We start from the raw sequence: 18,296 nt of genomic DNA on the forward strand, positions 1-18,296 counted from the left end.
GTTGAATTTTTTTGGAAATTGCATATGTACGAGGATAATTAGGTGAATGTTGTATTTCTTTCCCACGCAACACACTTAAAACAGTACTAGGGATTATGCGGTACTTTTACTATTTATATATTTTTGCTATTACCAATCTCAACCGACTTCCGAAGTCTATAAAAGTGACAATGAAAGTTTCGCCACCCGCCTTTTGGTATGCGATCGAATTCTCAATCGCATTGAAACATCAACCATACGGCCATTTTACTGCAAATTTTGTAACATAGTCGTAAGGTAATTGTAATATTACCTATATAGTGCTAAAATAACACTAGCCGAACCCGTTTCATTACATACAATTAAAACAATTATTTAGTCCGTTAATTTTTTCTACATTGAGTGCGTTGTATGCCAAAACGTGTACCGGAATCCACTAATTGTACTGTAGGCTTAAATACAGATTTCTCTATTTTTATTCTGGCAGATGGGCAGACGAGTGACTTTATCTGGTGTTACATTATTACTGCATCCAGTATACGAAATGCTCACATGCATTGAGAAATGAAGTTCACGTTTTAATTATATTTCACATTTAAAGTGGAATACATGGTTGCTACATGAGTGCTATATCTGCTCGCGCTAGCCCATAAAACGTCTTGATCTATTATTAATGAAAAATAAAATGTTTGTTTTTTCTTTTCGACATATTTACATGATTCATTTATTAACAGAGTTATTCGTAATTTATTTTTGTATTTATACCTGGTTAATCAAAATTGCTTTATGAAATTAGAGAATTATTAACTAAAACTTTATCTATAAGTGTATTCTTGTTTTTATACTTCTTATAGACTTTTTGGACGAATTTTGGCCGGAAAACGTTAAAAAAACATTGTCCAAAACACGAACAAATACAAACGACGGTTACATAAATGATAATAGGTAATAACAATTCGACCGCACGATTTGCCCACCTACTTTAACTATTTGTTTCTCGGTAGATAAAGATCGAAACAGAAAAAAGTTGCCAATACGAATGTTGATTTTGTAAATGAGCTTGCGTAATGAGCGTCCAACGCCGTCCAATGTGGGCGACAGTATTAATAAGTACTTCCACACTCGTTGAAAAAAAAAAACAAAAAAGTGTTCCCAAATATTTTCTATTCCCTTCTTCATCACTTATATCGCTAATACACACAGTGGATTACTGGTGGTAGGACCTCTTGTGAGCCCGCGCGGGTGGGTACCACCACCCTGCCTATTTCTGCCGTGAAGCAGTAATGCGTTTCGGTTTGAAGGGTGGGGCAGCCGTCGTTATACTTGAGACCTTAGAACTTGAATCTCAAGGTGGGTGGCGCATTTACGTTGTGGATGTCTATAGGCTCCAGTAACCACTTAACACCAGGTGAGCTGTGAGCTCGTCCACCCATCTAAGCAATAAAAAAAAAACATAATTGAAGTGTATTTATTATATTGTATTGTATACAAAATTTATACGTTTTATTACACATTTACCTTGTGACGTGTACAGTCCATTATTAGGGAAGCCAGATTCGTGCAATGCTGCTTGTTATTCAACCGTAAACAACTAGTAGGTACCTATTCGATAAAGTTTGTTGGCATATTTTATTATACTTTCTTGAAGTTTTTTAGAATGAATTTGCGTTCTGATAATAAATTGTGACATGCAGTGTATAAATATGGATTATTTTACTATTCACTGCAAATAATTGTTAATCGCTTGACACTTGTAAAGGTCATTTTAATAAGTACGTCCTTTTTAACGCAAATAAAATAAGTATTAAATAATTTCTGCCATGATTAATGACTTACAATGGTGGTATTAGAATTAAGGTGTATGTATACAAATTGTTTGTGTCCGTAAATATTATTGTGATTTAATTATGTTTTCGATGTGTAAGTATTGTCTATTACAAAGTGATTTTCAGTAAATATAGGTAGTGTAGTTTTAAATTTTTTGCCATGTACCATCTGGCCTTTGAATCTATTGAGCCTTAGGCAGCGGCTTGGCGGTGTCTCTGGCATTGCTGACGCCCATGAGTGACGGTATCCACTTACCATCAGGTGGGCATTATGCTCGTCTGCCTACAAGGGCAATAAAAAAAAAGATGCGGGGTGTCGTGTGACATCGGATAGGAACAAAGTTCCTTATTATAAAAATATAAATTTTAAGTTCTATTCGAGGTCTAAAGAAAATAATTATTCGGGTACACATTTTTTATTATGTTTTTTATTGAAAAAAAAAAACTGCTTTACAAAGTTATCAACTTTATTTTATTCACAATGATTTATAAAAAATATATAATAATAATATACAAAGAAACAGCTATTTATATGAATAATAATAATAACCGTCATCATGTAGACTATACATTAGACATCATACTATGACTATACATAAATAATAAAAATCTTACGTTACGGACGTTTTTTCCCGGAGGGTACCCGTCCGCATCGTCCCATAAGAAACTTCGTTCCAATAATAATTTGCAAAATTAAATTCAAATACTTTCGCTACTAAAATTCGCATAATTTGCAAATATTTATTATTATTTCACTTGTTATGAACCTTCATTGTGAATATTCAAAACAGTGAGAATGAAAAACCTAAGTCTTTATCAGCAGCTGATACCAGGTCCTTTAACAGTAAAAAACGAAACGGCGGTGTGATATTTTTATGATTTAATGATCCACTATATCTATACAATTCTTTATGAACTCTTTAGCTAAATAAATGATATCGTTTAGGTATAGTAAGAACACAGCCAAGAGGTTGGTTACCCATACTAGTGTATCGCTTACAAGAAATAAATTATCTACATATTGGTACATTAAATACATTTTCCACGTGATGCTGCAAAGCGAGTTTCATTATCGCCGCCTCGAACGAGATAGCTACGACGTCTGTTTGATTGACGTGTTGTCCTTAGATTACAGATATGATAACGTTGAGAAAACTCCGATCTGTCACGATAAAACACTTGCAGATAAAAACTTGTTAGTTCGGACGCAGACCGCTTTGTTCGCGAGCGATTTTTTTTTTGTAAATTTTGCAAAAAAAAGGATGTTTGATTAACCTTAGATTCAGTGTAACGATCGTCAATTATGGCTAATCTTTTGAAAAGGTAAATTTGTTTTAACGTTTTCCTTACAGGGTCGTTGTGGGAACGTGATATAAATGTTAGATAAGGAATTTAGGAGAGTGTCAGAAATTGCATGAGTAAATAATTTTAAGTGCTATTAATAATATTTTCTTTATAAATGTTCTCTTGATTTAATGATATCTGTCTATAGGTTTTTCAGATGTTTACGTAACAAGAGGCGCATTCACACGGATGTTCACTGTTAGAAATACATTTGAATGATTAAACGTACACACTGCTATGCCTGTCTAGTATTAAATTGTGAATATACCGCTTGCTTCTTCTAACTTTTGGCTGATAAAATGTACCGAGAGATAGAAAGACCTGAATAATGAAATGGAACGCCTAAATTTTGTTATTGGTGACGCGTCATATCTTAATAAAAAAAATTGCCAAGACACATTGTTTCGTCACATAGGTTAGTTAAACTTATCGCTATTATCTACCAATTTTTTCAATAAAAAAACATTCTCGAGATATCTTATAAAAAACAAAAAACAACTGACCGTTATAGTCTGTTCCAATTACGAAGTCCCATGAGACAGATGTTATTGTGTGTATGAATTAATTGTATAATGATTTAGATTGATTGAGTATTTTTTAATGATGTTTTCGGTCATGAACAAAAAATGATTATTATTTCAAATTATGCGAAACTTAAAGAGTTACGTTCTAAGAAGTGTCAAAAGGGACTTCGTAATTGGAACAGAGTATAGTTGCTTAATAACATATAAATGCCGCTAATTATATATGGGGCTGTTTCGATTATCTGGTAGTAAATTTATATGGAAGTATCCGGTTTAATTAAACCAGAATGCAATAGGGCTTAATGGCAGATCTTTCATGTTAACCTGTGCGGATAATTAAAGTATAAAAGTAACTTTTATATTATACAGTACATTTTATATAGTTAGACAACTTTAAGTTAAGAACTAGCAGATAATGTAGGTTTCGGCTTCCTTCGCTATTGTAGGTGTCCGTGCGATTGTGAATAGGTCGGTTTTTTTTATAGTACGCTTGATAGATTTTGTAAGATTGATGACTTAATGGAACCATTCGCAATCTTAATTACCTTTTCGAATTCATAAAAAAAACTTGTGAAAATTTGAACTTTGAATGTCTCTCATCATCATCATCATCAGTCTGTATCTCCCCACTGGATGTAGGTCTCTCCCATAGTCAGCCGCATATCATCACAAGTCATCGGTCTACCGGGCAAAGGAATGCCCAACATTGCGCTTACCAGTATGTAGCTTCCAGTCCTGAATGCATCTGTCCCAACGGCCATTGGTTCTGCGACATACGTCCATATCCACTTCAGTTTGCTAATCTTTAGAGCTACGTCGACTACTTTGGTTCTTTGAGGAATTTCCTCAATTCTGATCGGATCCTTCAAAGAAACTCCAAGTATACCGCTTTCCATAACACGTTCAGTAACTTTGAACTTCCGGACCAGTCCTATGGTTAATGTCCCAGTTTTAGCGCCATATGTCATGATTGGTAGGTAGCACGTAAGCGTTGAATGTTATTATCTTAAATTCTCAGCATACCCATTTCCAAATTTCGAAGCTCTGAAAACGAAATTTTCCTATCCCTTTCAGTGGCATAAGAGCAGGACAGCTTGATATGTTCGTTTCTGGTTTAAAATATGAAAATAATACTAATAGTAAAGATATTATTTCAGTCTGTTTTAAATTAAAACGCAATTCTAATGTCATCCGAAGGTTCTTTCTTCTATGTAGTATTTTTACATGTTATCTGTGGTAATATGGCGTCACTCAATGTCACAGGCATTGTGTTGGTGCGAATAATGTACGGTTGCATTGTATTTACAAAGTACATGTATTGCGTACACCGATTTCATATTGCAGGTAAACAAATATAAATGTTAAAAAAAATTGTTATATTTCATAACTTTACGGCTACGATTGTTTTTTTATTTATTTATTAAACTGCAGTGGCGTGTATGTGCTCACAGCCTAACTAGTGTTGAATGCACACAAAGGCCCATAGACATCAGAATGTGAATGCCACGATCACTATTGGATATACATAAATGTATTATAGCTGAAAGAAATAATTAATTTCTAAACTAGAATTTTATGTTATTATATCATTCGATTGTTTGATATTATTTATTTTAGATGACTGAATGATCGAAATTGCTCATTGTAGTTGATTATACAACAAACAAACAAACTTAATCAACAGTCAGCAAATAAGTAGCATTACCTTAGTATTCATTCAAGGATTTAATTAATTGATCTGAATTTTTATTTTTTGTGTAACATAGGTTCTTTTGTAATAAAAATTGAATCAAAACTATTCAAAGATAAAAACGCGCTGACTTTCTCTCCGGATCTTCTGTCCCGATTCCGATCTAGTGGTAGATTCTGCGAAGCATTGCTCTTCTCAGGGCTAGTGTTAGCAAATTCTCTCAAGTTGGGCCCATGAGCTTATCTAACCGTCCAGGAGCAGCTGGAATAGCTCCTAAGACTACCAGTGATTAGGTAGCGAAAAAAAGAACAATCCAGCTGAGACTTCGACGTATCTGTATTAAGGCGGGCGGCATTCATATTGCACTGTCTATGGCCTTTGGTAAGCAGATCCTCTCAGGTTGAGCCCGTGAGCTCACCCACCTGTTCGTGAGAATCTAGAATGGCCCCTTAGGCTACCAGAAAATAAATAGAGAAAAAAATAATGATAAAACCACGAAAGCACATCGTACTTCTCACTCTGAGTCTTCACCTCCAAAACGCTGAGAATACTAAAAAATATGTATATTCTACGCGCAGCTCTTTCCGTGGCAGTAGATTTAATTTGAAGAAAAAACTTCTAAGCCAGCCTCGATGAATTCAAAGAGGTAGAGAAAAGGTCTTGCCTTGGTCGTTAAGCAAACATATACACAGCGTAATACAAAAATATGTAAGCGTTTTGTCGTCCATTAATGAAAATAAACTGAACATTTTTAATTTTCAATTTTACAATCTACGGAAATGAAGTCGTCTCGGCTTATAGGATAATACGTCCGGTGCATTCGTGTCGAGCAATGCGACTATGTCGGTGTTCGAATCCCGCAGGCAAGTACCAATTTTTCTAATGAAATACGTACTTAACAAATGTTCACAATTCACTTCCACGGCGAAGGAATTACATCGTGTAATAAAAATCAAATCCGCAAAATTATAATTTGTGTAATTACTGGTGGTAGGACGTCTTGTGAGTCCGCATGGGTAGGTACCACCACACCGCCTCTTTCTGCCCTAAAGTAGTAATGCGATTCGGTTTAAAGGGTGGGGCAGTCGTTGTAACAATACTGAGATCTTATAACTCATATCTCAAGGGTGGCGGAATTTACGTTGCAGATGTCTATGGGCTCCAGTAACCACCGCTCTATTTTTGCGTAACATCTTTACCGGCATCAACAGACAGGATGCTCGTTTCCAATGCGTCTCACCACCGGTAATTACGCAAATTTACAATCTTTGCGGCTGTAATTTTTATTACACGACAATATTGCTGTTTATTAACGATAATTTGTGCCCGATAGTAACATCTGCAGCGCACAATGATCTAAGGTAAATTTATATTTAGGCATTTAATAAATCAATCGTAATTAATACATGATTTGTTTTCTTTTTTGTTCGCGTAATTTAAAAGCGAAGCTTATTGAAGATATAAGTGAATATATTTACATCTTGTAACAACATCTCCGTGTTCGTCGTTGCCTGTGTTTGTTCATTGAAATTGCTCAAGATGTGTCAAATCAGTTGCGCCTGCTATTGTTGCCAAAAAAGCCTATCAACAATGTTGTTTATCTACTCGCTACTGTTATTAACAGCTACAAGCGAAGTGAAGAATAAAGCGTAAAAACGCATGGTTTTTACAATATTCACTTTTAACTTCTCACGGATACCGCGGCTGATGCAAGTTAAAAAAAACAATTCGATTCTCAGGCTCACGACACTAGCTCGGCATTCGATATTTTATCACAGCTAATCTTGGTACACTGAATCTAGCGAAATCATTGCGATTGATTATTAATGTTCTTTTATTAAATTAAGATTTAAATATAAACTCATAAAGATAAAAACCATCTGTGCTTGAACTAAGTTACATGCATCTCAAGCAGTAGTGCTCCTTGTAAAATGAATACAAAAATAGTAAAAATCAAAGCAGAATTTTTACAATTAAATCAGTTTTAAAGAATTTTTCTCTAACGATTATATGTGTAATTCTACCAATGTCCACAGCAATTGGTCCACTGAATTTCCCGGCCGATTTTTTCAGTGAATTGCAGGCAATAGATGTATCGAAGCAGCTGCTTTTGAGGGCTTTTGGGCAGCTGTTAGCAAATCCCACCCCTCCTGGCTGAGCCAGTGTTTGTCCACCTGTCCTAAGAAAATGGAAAGGCCTCCGGGACACCCGTAATCCTTCCTTCCTAAAAAGTAATCTCAAATATACATCTGATACAATAAAAAATAGCACATTTGTAGTGACGATATCCCATAAAAAACTTCATAACTTTTCCAGTATTAATGCTTAAAATATCTTTGAACTCATTACGTGACATTTTATCGTATATATTAAGAATATTTAGCCGGAGTTATTTTCAACGCATCTGGCCACCATGTAAGAGACAATGCGTGGGCCAGATGTTTTCAACGTTCACACTTCGAATACATGAATATTATTCAGAACACAAATAATGCAGACTCAAACAATGAGAAGTGACGAAAGCTTTACCTAATTCATGAATGAAATAAATTAACCGAAAAAAGGTATTATAATATATTCATGAGTATGTTACGCCGTCTACCTCCTTTATATTACGCACGTGTTCTAAATAAGGCATCACCGTAGATTGGCAGACGGGCTTGTCTGTTATTAAGTGGTAACCGAAAATAGATAAGGTGAATTTAACAATTCATCTTGAATCATGTCCAGTAATGCATCTGTATTGTAAAATACTGTTCCTCCCTTCAAAACGGAACGGTTTCGCGCTAAAATGAAGCGAGATTTCGCTTGATCTACCCATGCGTTCTCAAAATACGTCATATCACCTGTAGTCTTCCCGTAGTCATATACTCGATTTTCGATTAGTGATAACACCAGGTAATTATATCATTTTTAATGGTACAGAAGATGCTAAAGGTTCTTGACTGTGGGCGTTGTGAAGGACGCCTGCCTTAACCGGTTACTAAAATGAAATCAAAAATTCAAGATAACATTATTCAACTCTGATGCTGTTAGCTATTTCGTAAGAACGGTTGCCTTCTAAAAGGTCGTAAGTAGCCAGCGGAAATAAAAGTACACACACAAGACACATTCGATTAAAATTAGTATTAAATTATTAATGAGTTTTGTGGTTACGATTTGATTGACTCATAACACCTTTTTTAAATTAACGTAACAATAATACGTAACTGTCAACGCAATAAAGTGTCCAATGATTGATGCTGAGAAAACTTTTAAGAATTACTTTTAAACGCTGCGATCGAACGTAATAACCGTTAAAAAAAATCATACTTCGTAATTTTTATTATTGTTTGTTTAGTTGTATTCCAAATTCAAACACGGTATATAAATAAATAAATAATTAATATTTTCGATATATTTATTATACTCGAGTAAAGCTTTGAGAAGATGTAATATGAAACTGGAATTGATTGAAATAAATGTATTATTAGCTTGTGACCTTAAGTGTAGGTTGTTATCAAATTGGACACCAAACGAGAAACGTTTTGATACAAGGCAAAAGAACACAATTTTGAAAGTATCATTTCTGACTTTTAGCGTGGCGTCGTTTGACGTTTTCTATCGACAACAACGATTCAAGGCGACTGTGATATTTTACTTTATAACACAAATCAGAAACTTATACATGAGTCGACTATTATCAAAGCCGGCAATGTGACTTTTGGATAATTATTGGTAAATCAGAAAAACGAATTATTGACTTTGTATTCCATTGGCAGTCACAAAACTCTTCTGAACGACATCTTAGATAAATAACAGGTTAAGTATTATATATTATATTATTATACCTTTATTTAATGCAGGTTTTGAACCGTATTCTTTGAAGGAGACGATTATATTCAAATCAATCTGTATTAAAATATCAATAAAATTTTTTTGTCCAAATGGACAGATTGCCACCTTTGATAATAGACGACTCACATATTACATAAATAAAATGAAATACATACATACATACATCTTATAGGCACCATTTTTTGAGTCACTCGTCATGTAAAACGAAAATAAGGAATTATTTCTATAGTTTTATTTACCATGCCTATTTTGTAAGTCGAATTATTGTATTATTATTATCAATATTATTGTATTATTCTACACGATCGCTTCAGCGATAAGGCCGTCTATTGTAATACTCTTGTTCATTGTTAAGTTCCTTAACCTTCACTTTTTACTTGTCGCGTTCAATAAAGATATTTTTCTTCTATTATTACATTTAATAGTACTCATGTAGATGGGCGAAAGAAAGTGAAACTGTAAACGCTATAAAAATGGATACTGAGGTGATCAATAAAATTAATATGCAAATAAAAACAGTTTTAGTGTTCTGATTAACAAGGACATAAAATGTTCTATCCCAGCCCCATTGTGTCACAGAAGGCTTGAAGATGTCCTTATTCAGTTTTTTGTTGTTAATATATTATAAATGCAAATATAAATGTGTGTATGTGTACAACAAAACATGCTTCATTTAAGAGTTCAAGTTGATTTAGTAAAACAATTTTTTATTTTCTTGATTTTTATTGCTATAGAAGAAGAGCTCACGGCTCACCTAGTACTAAGCTACCAGACACGATAGACGTAAATGACGCCAATAACTTTAATTTATTTGAAGATTGAGATTGTATGTTATGACAGCTTTTGTAGTATGTTGTGAACGGGCTTTAGCAAGCACCCTTCAAACATTTTTTTTTTTTTTTATTGCTTAGATGGTTGGACGAGCTCACAGCCCACCTGGTGTTATGTGGTTACTGGAGCCCTAGACATCTATAACGTAAATGCGCCAACCACCTTGAGATATAAGTTCTAAGTTCTCAGTATAGTTACAACGGCTACCCCACCCTTCAAACCGAAACGCATTACTGTTTCACGGTAGAAATAGGCAGGGTGGTGGTAACTACCCGTGCGGACTCAAAAGAGGTCCTACCACCAGTAAATAATATAATAAACATAACGCTGGACTGTTTCGCGATAGGAATACGCAGGCTGTACAAGTAAATAATTATTGTACTCATAGCAACCCACATTTACACTTACAGACGGACTGGTCTGACCGAAATCATAACGGGTTCATTTACTTCCCAATTATCCATCGGAGCCCGGAATCGGAAAAAGGCCGTGTTAAATTAACATATATTTTGTTTTGCAATGACAATGAACATGTTTTTAATATGCTTTTATTAGCCTGATATGTATGTACATATACAGTGCAACCTTAACGAAACCCAATATAACGACGTCCTCGATTTAACAAATTCTTCGTTATCCCCTTGAATTGTTTTAAGAGTCAATGTAAAATATACCTTTACATTGTTAAGATTTCTTACGAACAATCTCTTTATAACGCATTGTCAACTATTGAAAAACTTGTAAATGTCTCTAAATAACGAATTTTGTCAATCCAAAACCTTTATATAACGGTCCCCATACCATACGGTCATAATATGACCCCTAATCTCATAGTATGTGAATCAGTTTTAGATAATTTTGTACCTACCGAATTGTTTTTATATAGAAAATACATACAGTAATTTGATAAAGATTTGTTATCATATGTTATTAGTAAAATTTGTATGCTATAAACAAGATGAGTACGTAATGTTGTACGTAACGCTTTAACAAATAGGTAGACCAGCCTAACCTTAATAATATAACAAACCTCATTTTACCGAATTACTTGATATAACGAATATTGAATTGTTCCCTTCAGATTTGTTATATCGAGGTTGCATATTTGTTTGTATGTAACGAAATCTTTGAGTCTCATTTTTCACTGACCTTAAGACGTCCGATTAACTTGAAAACTTGCACGTGTTTCAAGGACCGATGACAATGAATCATAATAATTATTATTATGGTTGCTTTAATATCCTGTACAGTATCAACCGAATAAAAAAAGGCGTAATCAATTATTGGTTCGGTTAACTATTTGAGACAATTTTTTTGTTTGTTTTTTAAACTACCTATCGAGGGATGAAATGCTATTTGGGTTAAGCGATATTTTTAAGAATCTTAGACATTTTTAAAGCTATTTAAATTTAAAAATTTGGAAAAAAGTATCATAACAAAAAACTTCTTCAGCTATTTGAATGGGTTAAGCTTAATTAAAGTTCAATTAAAAAACAATAAATTGCTGATATTAGTACCATGTAAAATAGAGCTTTAATTATAAAGATCAATGTGGCGTATTAAGCGAAATGTCGCTTAACCTTATATAGCCTTTCACCCTCGATATATAATTTTATTCATACGAACATCCTAGTAGTATATAGTATGTTCAGTATTAAATTTATTTCTTAAGCTTTATACGCTTCCGCAATTTACATGAATGACCTTGTCTGCCCAGAAACAGATCGATTAAATTCAGAAAGTATCACAATATTTTATTTAAAAACCAAAGCTAGCTTTGTAGTGCTTACAATAATATGAGCTTTTTACTCTTCGCTGTGTCATGGATATTAGATAATCGTCGGCTTAGAATGTAACAAGAAACTTTAAAAAAATACATACTTAGTCCAGCCATAAATTCTAAAATGCACTTTTTCAAATGAAGTAATGTAATATGATTCAAATTTATACCTACACATTTATTAAAGTATCAGCAAAAAATAAAAAAAGAATTCTATTCGAAATGGCCACCTTTGGCTTTTATACAGATCTTTAATCTGTTTGGTTCCAAATCTATCGATTTACGCACTGTTTCCAAGGAAAATTTCGCCACTGCTTGCTCCAAAGATTTTTTAAGAGTCTCAATGTCCGGGCGGGCCATGACCTCTAAAACTGACCATAATTTGAAGTCTAAAGGCAGTCCACATTTTATTTTACACTAGATGGCCCCGTGAAATCTATAGGGGTGATCTGTTGAGAGTACTTCATCATCCATGCCAAAATTGATTCTTCTTTGTCGTGGTTATTTTCTCTATTTTTCAGCCTTTTCAGCTTTTTCATAATTTTCTTTTTTGCTGTTTCTAAAGTATTTACTAATGCACTGCTGTTGATTTTTATACATACCTCTATAATTTACCTTACGCTGCGTTAAAATAAAAACAAATCTGGATTAAAAGTAAAAGCGGATCAATGTAGAATATTTTCGCGATAAATTTTGTAGAATACCATATAGTTTCGAAAGTTTGATACGGAAACGGCTCGGTAGCGTACAGAACGTTAATGCACTATCGTTTCCTGGGTCAATGAAATTTACACAAGCGCCCTTTCTTAGCCGATTGTCTTGGCTTGTCGGTATTCGGTAAGTAGGCGAACGAATGGACTCCACACGTTATTACCACATACTTACATATTTGCTTTATAAATTCTTAAGCGTTTACAAAAATATTTACATGAGAACGAATAATTTTTTTCTTTGCTTACATATCTCATAATAATATTTTTTAATTCACACGCCTATAAATACGGTCCTGAACTCGCGTGAATAAAGACATTTAACAACAGTTTTCCTTATTTCTAAGTCACGTTACGTTATTAGTAAAACATGTTTCCATAAACCCAATTAAATGAGATTGTAATTATTATGTTTAACAACGTCCCGCGCTTATGGGAAGTGTAACAGCCAATTTTATGTGCAAAGCATAAGTAAACTATAATTGACTGTTCTGTACTTAGTTACAAGTGGATACTAGAGCCAGAGATACGTCGTGTCGAATCAAATTACACTTATTTTAGAATGAAATAAAATTAATTCCAAAATGGAATAACTTTATTTGGAAGATAGATCGTAAAGCTGTAAAGAAAATCAAACACTCAAATAAATTCAAAGTGTTCTTACGACTCTTGCGAAGGAGAGTCGCAAGATCAGCTTTCATGATCTCCCTCTAATCCAAAAGAAGAAGCTTCCTTAAAGACCGTTTAAAATCGAATCGTTGTGAATTTTTAGATAATAAACAAATAACAACTAATCGCCATTTGCTTTGGATAATTAACTGAAGACTATCGGCGTAAAAAACCATTTGTAATTCATTTATTACCAAGAAAACAATACCAAAGGCACAAGAAAACCACCTCATTTACATAAATACTCTATTATAATTGACCAACGATACTATCTGTAGAAAGCAGATGTACTTTTAGTCAATTTGAATGAAAACTGAGAAATTCTCTCTCGTTCCATTTGCTGGAGCGATGGACCGTTGCCGACCGCAGCGCGTGGAGACCAAACACAACTGGACCGTGGAAACTGGCATTCATTGACTATGTTACCATACTGTTTAGGGTCGCCGCACACGGACCGGCGCGGCGGCCACAAACACAAAACGTCACACCACCGGCATATTTCCTGTAATTTTCGTACATTTTATATTAATTCACATAATTGTTTTTTATTGCTTAGATGGGTGGACGAGCTCACAGTCCACCTGATGCTAAGTGGTTACTGGAGCCCATAGACATCTACAACGTAAATGCGCCACCCACCTTGAGATATAAGTTCTAAGGTCTCAGTATAGTTACAACGGCTGCCCCGCCCTTCAAACTGAAACGCATTACTGCTTCACTTCAGAAATAGGCAAGGCGGTGGTACGTCCGGACTCAAAAGAGGTCCTACCACCAGTAAAAAGACGGCGATAACCGCCACACGCTACAAATCGTCGTTGCTCGCTTCTTGTGGCCCGCACCGGCCACAAAGCGCAGATACAAAACGCCGCCACACGCCACTCGTGCGATTCCCCACCCCATCTCTCTCTCACCTCAGTTAACCTGTTCAATCCGAAGGCACGCATTTAGGCTGTCGTTGATTGAAATAAATATGGATATAGAATCATCAGAGTCATTTATGATACTGGTATCGCATAGGTTACAAAAAGTTACAGCCACCGACCGCCGGCCATAAGTGGCTTTCGCGCGCTTCAGCTACTTTTGTAGCCGCCTCTGGCTTCTCGTGGCTGCGCGGCGTTTGTGGCTGTCGCGTCTGGCCCGTGTGCGGCGACCCTTATCAGAATTAAAACCTTTAATGTTTACAATTGCAAACAAAAATATGTAATAACTAGCTGACCCGGCAGACTTCGTAGTGCCTCAATCGATAAATAAAAGACCTAAACTTTATTTAATTCCAATTTTCATATTTATCTACCTTTTAAACCTTCTCTGGACTTCGACAAATAATTCAAGACCAAAATTAGCCAAATCGGTCCAGCCGTTCTCGAGTTTTAGCGAGACTAACGAACAGCAATTCATTTTTATATATATAGATAATAAAAATGTAGCTCGCTTATTCTTTTTGTTTGTTACCTACTAGATATGGTATTCAGTCATACTCAAGGTCATACTTGTTGCTTAGTTCGCAATTCTCCAAAAATATATTTTTAATCAAATAATCAAATGATGGTTGTTAGGAAATTAAATGATGATTCATTAAAATTGGAAATTAACTCTAAACAAAATACGTAAGAAACGCTATTTCTGAAATAAATCAACAAAACCGCTTGCAATAATTTCATTAAATGTTACTGTTACACTTAGGTATATGAATTATCTAATTTCCCTCTAATAACTATTTATGGCGTGTATTACCTAATTTCGAACATAATGACTAATCAGGCATTAACAAAGAATTTATTTCTTGTCGTAAAATCATGTTTATGCGTTTGTAAATTCAACAATTCAGCTGATGCAATACATGTTGATCTTTTTAGGGCATTTGCATGGTAAAGATCCGGCTCAGCGTTTTGGGAATGAGTCCACACACATACAAATAAAAAATGGACACCCACCGTGCTAAAATATTGCTTTACAAATAAATAATAAATTTAATAAATTGACGATGTTAGTAAGGAAAGCTTAAAGAAACCGTTGTTTTAAATTAATCTATAATTTATTTTATTCTAAAATTTTGTTTTTGTATATTTTGTTGTACTAAAACCAGTACAAGTAAAAACTAGTACGAGGTACATATTTCTTTGTACACAGCGAAGTTTTGCGCAATTATGACACAACTCTTATCGATAATGTGCTTTGCAAATGACGGTTAGGTTTACTAATGCAATCTTCTTAGGCTCTCGAATGTAGGTCTAAGGCCAATGCCCTATAATCGACTGTCTCGCCACACTATTACTGCGATAATCGATTTATGGAAAATCGTTAATCCGAATAGTCTCTGTAAACTGAATTTACGTAACTTACGTAACATTACTGATTTCCCGCGAATTAATTGACACGATTAATATCGATCACTACTTTCATTATACCGTGTAGCTTTTTTTAATAGACAGCATTCAGTAATAAATTATAATTAATTAAAATTAGAAAATTAATATGTAAACTTAAATTTCAATCATTAATTCGAAAGGCCGTTTTAATGAGTCTTGTTGGTTGTAAAAGTAATAAAGACGTTACTTAAATGAATTTTGAAACTTTTGTATTGATGGTAAGCAGGTAAATGACAACAACAATTACAATGTAATTAAAAGACTTGTGTATTAATAAAACTATATTTAATAAACAAGTTCCGACGACAGAGCGAACAGTCAAAAAACCATTAGAAATTTAAAACTAAATACATATAATTTAATATTTGTATATATAGCACATACATATATATAGGTATATACATTTACAATATTAAGAGACAATATAAAGAGTAATGTAACGTGAATTATTATTTACATATAATTAAGGGCATATTGTTGCAAAAAGCTACATACTGTTGGGACTTCCTTTTCCTTATTCCTTCCTCAATCCCCTATCCACGCCATCTGTTGACACTACAAGAAAAACTACGCGCGTATGAAAAATGGCGCGAAGTGTGTAAAAAAAACTAAAACATGGTGCCGGTGCAAAAACAATAAAATTGTGATTTGTTGATCAATCAGCACATATAAATCTCGCCAGTGAGAAAATTGAATAGTGCATCAACGAAATACAGAGTGAGTCCTAAAACTTATCCTTTTTCCAGTCCCAAACATCTAAATTCAAAACACATACTACATAAAATAATACATACTACGAGTATGTTACCTAACTCTAAGCATCGAGATATGTATTATCTAGTACGTGAACGGTGACAGTTCGTAAAGTTCATAATCCGAATTTACACAAACGAGTTTTAGATAGCAGCTGCGCGTGTTCCATCGTTAAGAAATTAAAACTTCTATTTCGTTGTGTGGTTTGTTTATTATTGTTTTGCTTCGTTATGTCATCTTCTTATATAAATAAATAAAGCTGTAGTGTCTGTGTATCATTTCGAAATGAAGGCTTTCATCAGGACATAAACGTTTATTTGCGCTTGAATGATAATATCATAACATGCGTCTTATAATTGGTCCTTTTCTTTTTTTATCTATTATCTATATCTATTTACCTAACTATTATCTATTTTTTCCGGACTAATCTCAGAAATAATTACGCCACTTCTGGTAGGAATTTTAGGTAGTGGCATACAGAAAAATTCTTGTATGTATAATATTTTAGGCCACTTTTATCCTTTACTTAAATTTATTTTAATATTAAGGTTCCTGGGTTAGCGAGCTGTAAAAGTTATATTTAATTAATGCACATATATTTAATTTTTTTTTTTGTGTATGTTTGAAAATAAAATTACGACAAGACTTTCGTAAATATAAAGTGAATTTATCAGTGACATGAAAAATGTAATTTTAATTTTTCTCAGTTGTTAAATTTCACGTAATACTGGAAAATAGTGTCTTACTTACATTTATACTTCCTAAGAATGCATTGAGTGCTCATAACATAAATTTTAAGCGTAAGTCACATAGTTTTTAATTTAGCCTTAAAAATATGACTTAGTTATAACAAATATTCTATTTTAATGCCATTATTTTTAACATTATATGCAATTATAATACACTAATGTTGAATTATCTTAAGTGAACTTTAATTAATCAAGTATTTCTTTCATTGCAGGTACGTTCTTCGATTCGGTATTTTTTGCACAATCTATCGATATACACATACAAATGTCTACCGAAGTATTTTCAAGTGTTAATGTTTTCCTTCTTCAGTGTTGAACACTTATAGACCACTATAAATCAATTTATATATACGTGTCCGATCGTGGTAATAATATCACTGCCTACTCCGCTTTCAACTCGCTTCCTATTTTGACCGCAACCATGTAACATTAGTTGGTTTAAAGGGTAAAATGATATTTTTATTTAGAAAAAAAAGACTTCTCTTTTAATATGTCCTAGTCGATAATCCTACTTATGTTATATGCCTCGACTTTTATGAATTACTAGCTGACCCGGTAGACTTCGTAGTGCCTCAATCGATAAATAAAAGACCTAAACTTTTGTATAAAATAAACTGAAATAAAACCAATAGGAATCCGTCCGACGGGGTACACATCAAAGGAAAAACAAAATTGTAATTTTTATTTAATTCCGAGTATTTTCATATTTATCGACCTTTTAAACCTTCTCTGGACTTCCACAAATAATTCAAGACCAAAATTAGCCAAATCGGTCCAGCCGTTCTCGAGTTTTAGCGAGACTAATGAACAGCAATTCATTTTTATATATATAGATAGAAGATATATGAATTATTTATTACGGTCTACGAATTCTATGAAACACTTTTGATTTTTTATTTGTTCATCATCAGTTTTAGACTAAAACATTTCGGTCATCTATTACTGTGGTTATCTTTAGTCTTGAATGGATTTCAATGAAGTAACACATATCTACCCAGGGTTATAGATTTAAATAAAACGGATGTGTATGTGTATGATTTCTAAAAAATATCATTTTTAAAGTAAATCGCTTGTTTGTATCTGTTTGGTGTTTGTCCGGGCTAGTAGATGAAGTAGCTAAACGATTCTGGCGAGACTTCATTCAGCGAAAAATTTATACACCAGTTTTTATGCTTTAAAATGTTTAGGGTTCCTGCGTACAAATTTACAAACTTAAGAGAAGAACGCTTTTGTTT

General features: G+C 33.8%; 1 protein-coding gene across 1 annotated transcript in view; it reads left to right on the top strand.

Moving 5' to 3' along the window:
- The first annotated feature begins 2,977 nt into the window (after positions 1-2,977).
- Positions 2,978-18,296, top strand: part of LOC101745785 (nostrin) — a 74,189-nt gene continuing 58,870 nt past the window's right edge. Inside the window, exon 1 of the mRNA XM_038012826.2 lies at positions 2,978-3,128. Coding sequence (XP_037868754.1) covers positions 3,109-3,128 — 20 coding nt within the window. The 5' untranslated portion in view covers positions 2,978-3,108. The remainder of the gene's footprint in view (positions 3,129-18,296) is intronic.

The sequence above is a fragment of the Bombyx mori genome, chromosome 1 (assembly GCF_030269925.1).
Source record: "Bombyx mori chromosome 1, ASM3026992v2".
NCBI classification, from domain to species: Eukaryota; Metazoa; Arthropoda; class Insecta; order Lepidoptera; family Bombycidae; genus Bombyx; species Bombyx mori.